The 6,269-nt window shown below is 40.9% G+C and overlaps 1 protein-coding gene across 2 annotated transcripts; it reads right to left on the bottom strand.

The window, feature by feature from the left end:
- Nucleotides 1–5,446, bottom strand: LOC124836509 (protein TIME FOR COFFEE-like). 2 transcript variants are annotated; one of them, XM_047311677.2, is made up of 11 exons: nucleotides 5,030–5,446; nucleotides 4,706–4,954; nucleotides 4,532–4,626; nucleotides 4,281–4,443; nucleotides 3,891–4,176; nucleotides 3,718–3,775; nucleotides 3,367–3,625; nucleotides 3,179–3,272; nucleotides 2,969–3,035; nucleotides 2,447–2,827; nucleotides 1–2,356 (listed from the first exon to the last, which is right to left on the bottom strand). In XM_047311677.2, the coding sequence occupies exons 1-11, from the start codon at nucleotides 5,118–5,120 to the stop codon at nucleotides 596–598; spliced, it is 3,504 nt and encodes a 1,167-aa protein (XP_047167633.1). In that variant the 5' UTR covers nucleotides 5,121–5,446; the 3' UTR covers nucleotides 1–595. The 2 variants fall into 2 exon arrangements, with proteins under 2 accessions (XP_047167633.1, XP_047167635.1); XM_047311679.2 differs by having other exon boundaries at nucleotides 3,179–3,245.
- Nucleotides 5,447–6,269: the final 823 nt, after the last annotated feature.

Raw genomic sequence — 6,269 nt, 5'->3', positions numbered from 1 at the left:
AGTAATAACTAAAGATTTGTATATAAAATAAAAAACGAATAATTTATTAAGTACAGTTGCTACTATGGAACTAAAACTAAAAACCAAAAGAAAAAGACATAATGATATATATCTACATATCAGAATTGTATCTAACGCGTCAAATAATAAGGCCAAACTCACATGCACTGGCCTTTCAAAAAGTATCGACAAAGATAGTAATCCCTTCTCAGATTTCAAAATTGTAGGCCCAATGCCCTTACTTCCTTTCATTATCTGTCACACACTAGTAAAAGTGGCCGCATCTGTTCTGTCACGACAAGGAAAATTATCAACAGAGTTCTCTTTCACGTCTCTGGTATATTATTGCCACAATAATCCTACGCCCAGGAGCATCCGTACGTCAAAAGGGATATAAACACACGCTTCCAAACCAATCCAAAAATTTCTTTTCAACCATCCGCTCTTCTGGAAATAGCTCAAGGCGTAAGCCTTTTATACTGCAAACTATGTAATGGCGTGCTTCACCTCAAGCAACTCATTGCGCCAGAAAAAAAAAACAATAGCGGGATTGCAGAGAAATCCTTTTTTGCCCGTGCAGTATACCGTTCGAGTTCTAATACTTCAGCTCAGATAGGTGACTGGGGCACGAGCTCAAGATGGATGGGACATTTCTCCCACAAACTGGGGAAGATTTTTGGCCAGTCGCAGTGGAAGAATTCTCAGTTTGTTGCATCTGCGAAGAGTTCACTGATGAACTAATCTTGCTCCCCTGGGAATTTGTCTTCAAGTTGGCTCCACTAGATGGAACTCCTGCAACTGTATTACCAAGAGACTGGTTGTTATTGAATAGCTGTTGCCCTTGGAGTGGCATGGACGATATGTAATTTCCACCAAAAGATATTTGGGTCTGACCCTGCAATACTCTCCCTTGATCCTGGGAAAAACTTTGAAGAGTTGGAGCAGTAGAAGTTATGTTACACGGATTATGAACAAGAGAATCTGGGGCTGCTACACAGATTTTTGACTGGGAGCCTTTAATCGAACTTTTGCTTTGAGTTTGAGTTTGTGAATAAACTGGGGTAGTAAAAAAATTTGCACCAATTGTAGCATTAGTTGACGAGGCTTTATAACGAGTCGCCACAGCAGGTTGCGACTGTAACATTCCATGCTGCTGTTGAAGATGAAGCAGCTGAGATGGCTGTTGAGACTTTACAGCATTGCTAGAAAGAGGAAAACTTGTGGTTGTTGCAGTTGACGAAATGGAACGATTAGGCCAGTTTCCATTCATGGGAGATGAAACTAAGTTAAGATTCTTTGCTGAATTATCAAAAACAAGGGTTGTTGGTCCGTTGGACGATGGCTTCCCGGAAGTGGCTTTTTCATCATCACGGTGGGAAGAACTATCCCCACTGTTGCCTTCTATAATGGGATACATCTTTTGTTGAGTTGCATGAGATGCATTTCCAGCATGATATCCTTGCCATGCAATATCTGGCAGGCTCTGAAATATCACAGGGTTTTGTGCCATGGTTGAGAAGTTCAGATTTGAAGGAACACTTGTCCCATTATATGCAGCAAATGAGATTGCATGTGGTTGAGATGGAATATGCTCAAGTCCCCCCATCAAAGTCTGTTGCTGCTTGTCACCAAAATTTCCACTGTTGCCACCAACACTATCTGATGTTGTAGATGGCGCTAAAGAAAGGCCCAGTGGCTGAACTGGAATAGGGAAGTTTTGCCCAAATCCATTCTTTTGGGAGTAAGTTGTTCCACTTGCGGCAAATGGAGAATTCTCTCCGGCTATCCCAGTCTCATGCTTGCGAAGATGAGACTGTGAGGTGTGCTGCTTTTGTGACTGCTGAAGTTGCATAGTTGTGGAGGACAAAATATGGTTGTTGTTACCTTGCATTCCCTGTGACTGCTTATGGGATGATGATGAAACACTAGATGTGCTTCCATTAAGATAACTAGGTTGAACAAGTGGTTGGGAGTGAGGATGCTGTTGTGGATACTGAAGTGGGTGGAAGATCTGAGAAGAGTACAAAGGCCCATTGAGAATAGGTGTTGACTGTGCAGGGCTTGCACCTCTAATAGCTGCAGATGGTCCAAGGGGAGTTGAAAAGGGGAATGGATACCCACTATTCGGAACTATTGTCATATATGGAGCATCATTGGCTGCCAAATTTGAGTAGCCAAAGCTCATTGAAGCAGCAACTGCTGGCAGTGTTGCGCCACCAAGAGATACACCTGGGGAACTTTGGAATTTATTAGACAAGGAAGCATTGCTAGCGTTGTTCACACCACCAGCTGGACTAGTACCTGGTATTACAGATGCTTGATGCTGGCCAGGAGGGATTAGAAAAGCAGGACCATGCTACATTCAAAGTTAAAACACATGACTTTTCAAAATAAAATAGCCAATTTCTATTATCGGTATAGAAAATACTGGAAAACAAGATCATACCACTATATTAGCAGAAGACCCTGGATGTTGACCTTGCTGAAGCATAAGCTGCTTCATTTGCGTCGTGTCCACTGGGTTGGCAGGACCAGAACTTTTTTTAATAGCAGCAACACTAAAATCACTAGTGGTAGTCCATCCCTTCTCCGGTGCAGAACTATGGCTGAGGCCTGGTGACTGTTTATGAAACTGCTTCCCAACAACTACACTTTCAGCAGAATGGACTTTGCTGAGCTTTGTGTCACACATAGAACCAGAGCCAATTGTGGACGGCAAAAGGGTATTCATCTTTGTACACTGTTGGTGCATGAAGATGTTCCGAGCAATGTAACCATGACTTGCACATCTCTTTGGTCGAGGTTGAGACAACACAAAGTTCCCATGCTGAATGTTTGAATTATGTAGGAAACATTAATAACAGAGGTCCATATTACAGGAAGAATGTGAGATGGTTGACACTTGCAAGAACAAAGAAAGGACTTGAACAACTATTACAATATCCAATTAGGCGAGAAATAAAATTACTTGAGGGGCTGTCAATAATCCTGTTGTTTTATCTGTCTTCACAGCTGTCCCCATGGGCGGCACGTAACTGCAAATTATAGTTATTGTTCTTAGAAAAAAGCAAAGCCACAATATTCACGAGAGACCAACCGTCAAGTAAAATCAGATACGGATCAAAATGACGAAAAGAAAAAGAAAAAAAAATTGTGAAAAAAATAAATGGTCTAGTACCCAAGGGGAGAGAAACCGCTTAGCCTTTCGGATACAGCCACTGACAAAGACATTGAACTACATTGAGCTGAAGAAGTAAAGAAGTGTAAGAGACCTCTATTCAACAAGAAAGCAAAATCAGAGTTTGCATGTGGTGCTGTAGGCTTAATCATATCAATAAAAGGATAAAGGAAAATCTCTCAACCTACCAGTTTTCTCCAGTTTGGCATTTGTAGCGGTAGTAGTTGGTTGTTCCCTATTCCTGCCCAGTTCTCCTAATTCATGGTTTGTCGCTAGGTCATGATGGCCATTTGGCTTCTCCAAATCAACTTTCATTTTCACCTCTTCAATTTCTCCCAGTGTTTTCTCCTTCTTACTCATACTTTCTACCTTGTCTTCCACCTTATTACTGTCTTCACCCCTAGACAAATTACCCCATTCTGATGAGAAGGACACAGGAGGGGGAGCCTGTAATTGGAACAAAATCTTCAGACACTTAACAGCAATAATACCCAAAGGGAGATACAGTAATAAGGATGCAAAAAGACAAATATCCTCACCATTAGATCAATCTCAAACTTGGGTTTGTCATTGCCCTCCGAAACATCATCGCATGTCCTAGTAAAATTCAGTAACAAGATAATGGGTTCGATAATCAGGTACCTAGATAAGAAAATCAAACAACAATAGCACACAAAAGTGGGTTCTTCTTTTCTATAATTTCAATTCTCACCTTATAGAAGAAGCACAATCATGTTTGTCGACAACCAACTTGGATTCTAATTTTCCATCTACAGCATCCCCACATCTACAACCTGGACTCAAACTATCTTCCTCCGCGTCTTGTTTTGGACCCAGGGAAGACTCAATACCATCACCTCCAGACGTCCTAGGCGACACGGACGATGGTATCTCCGTCTTCGCAGGTTGATGGCTTTCAATTACGACTGACTCGGGAGTTGAATTGTTCGGGGGTAAAATGCAAAAAGAAGAACTGTAATCTTCCACTTTCTTCGTATCTGACAATGAAAAAGCCAACGAAAAAAGTGAATGGAGAGGAGGGTGAGGAGAAGCGTAAAGGACAAGAGTAAAATTCTTTATCTGATTCGAAAATTCAACCCACCAATATCAATGGCAGGGTAAGACGAAAGTGCAGGGGAATCACTTGCTTTATCCTTCTGCGAAGAAGAATAATCATGGTTCTGGGAAGCTCGCAAACTGTACAGAAGCTCAGCTATCTCAATCTCGATGTCCTCCTGATTCGACGAAGACGGTTCAATCGCTTTCTGCAACAAAACTCATCCTATCAATTTCGTTTAAAAAAAGGACAGATCGAGCAAATAAATATAAAAGAAAAGCAAAAGTATCTCAGACCATCTTCTTGGGAAGAGAAACATTGGAAGAAGAAGGCGACGCATCTTCAGCACTCTCCTCCTCAACCCAACTGTGATGAGGTCTTTTCACAGAAGCTGAGAGAAGAAAAATCCAAAAAAGTAAAAACCAGTGCTGTCAGAGAGAAACCAAAAATAAAAAGAATCAAGACAAAACCTGAACGAGTCCTCCTGGGCACTGTAGCTCCGATCATCACTTCGTCGATTACGTTCCGTCCCCGGTGGTTATGATCGGATGCGGACGACGCCGTATTATTAGAATGCAACCGCGCGTCTTGTTCATTCCCCACACTCTCTTCCTCGGTGCTGTGAGAGTTGCTCCCTCTCCTCTTCTTCGTCCATTCCCTCTTACCATTATTATCATCATCGTCATTATTATCCTTTAACCTCATCTCCTGCACCTCCTCTGTCGAAACAGACAAATCAGAGACGCGTCACGAAAATTAAGAGAGAAAAAAAAGGAGAAAAAACCAATTCATACGAGAAGTGGGTCGGAGGGGGATATTAGGGTGACGGCGTCTGGGGAAAGCGTTTGCGGACATAGAGGACGATCTTCCTCTGGTTCGATCCATGGCGGATTTGCTGTTTCTTGTTGTTGTTTTTGTGTCATGAAATGTAAGGAAAGCGGCGAAAAATCAGAACGGTCGAATAGGATGCGGCAGCGGAATCCCAGCAGAAGCGGCGGCGTAAGGGTCGGATTCCTTTGAGACCGAAAGGAGTGGTAGTGTTTTCTGCTGAAAAAATGCTCCCACTTCCTTCTCCCTTTCTTTTCGCTTTCCTATCACCTCGCTTCTTTTCCCTTTGTTTCTCTTCTTCTGTCCCTTCCCTTCTCTTCTAACCAAACTACACTTCACTTCTCCCTCCTTCTCTTTTCTTTTATCAAACTAAATTAACAATAATAATAACAATTCAATATTTTATCAAATCATCTTATCTCTCTTTTATTTTTATTTTTTTATATATATTTCGCTTTCAACTCACTCTCCAAACTCCTCGTCACTATAGCATACGGTTTCTCTCTCCATCGTGGCCGTTGATGCCTTCCTTATCGGACGGTTACAGGCCTCCTGGTTTGCCACTGCCTACATGGCACACACGTCCATGTCTGGTGGAATGTGATGTCAGCACTGCGCACTTTGCCATGTGTCACCTCATTATATGTTTTCTGTCAACTCATACGCGGCAAACTGGCGCGTGCTTCGAAAACGCCTGAGCGAAGATATTGCTGTGGGGTAGCATACACGTGTCGTTTTGTTGGAACTTGGAAGAAGTACGAAAATATCTTGTGGTATGCCACCGTAGATATTAAATATATTTTGTATTATTAATTTAAAATAAATTACGAAGATGGTATCACCGGAGAGCGCTTGCCTTCACTCGTATTAATTAATACTATTGTAGTTAATAAACTGATAATGAAATTTATGAACATTTAGTTAATTTATTTTTTACCTTTAATACTGTGTTTCTATATGTTCTTTCACTTAAATTAAAGAAAACATTATGTTATTTTAGTACAATATTAAATAAACTATCTACTACTTTTTCATTTTTCCATCTCTAGACATATTTTAACAAAGATGAAAATAAGGATATAATTGAAAAGAGGTTATATTATTTTAAAATTTTAAAAATAGCAGTTAAAAGAAATATATTTTCCTGCTTAAACAACTATTGTGCAGGAAAGTAGCATTCATTAATTATTTCCCGGCCCTACAAAA

Source organism: Vigna umbellata, chromosome 5, assembly GCF_029865625.1.
Source record: "Vigna umbellata cultivar VRB3 chromosome 5, Vumbellata_1.0, whole genome shotgun sequence".
Lineage (NCBI taxonomy): Eukaryota > Viridiplantae > Streptophyta > Magnoliopsida > Fabales > Fabaceae > Vigna > Vigna umbellata.
This window is presented reverse-complemented; position numbering and strand designations above follow the sequence as displayed.

Coding starts and splice junctions, on each gene's coding strand:
- LOC124836509 (XM_047311677.2), bottom strand. CDS start 5,120: ATGGATCGAACCAGAGGAAGATCGTCCTCTATGTCCGCAAACGCTTTC. Junction 3,626..3,717: donor AGTTTGAGATTGATCTAATG/GTGAGGATATTT, acceptor TTCCAATTACAG/GCTCCCCCTCCTGTGTCCTT. Junction 3,273..3,366: donor TGCCAAACTGGAGAAAACTG/GTAGGTTGAGAG, acceptor TGTTGAATAGAG/GTCTCTTACACTTCTTTACT.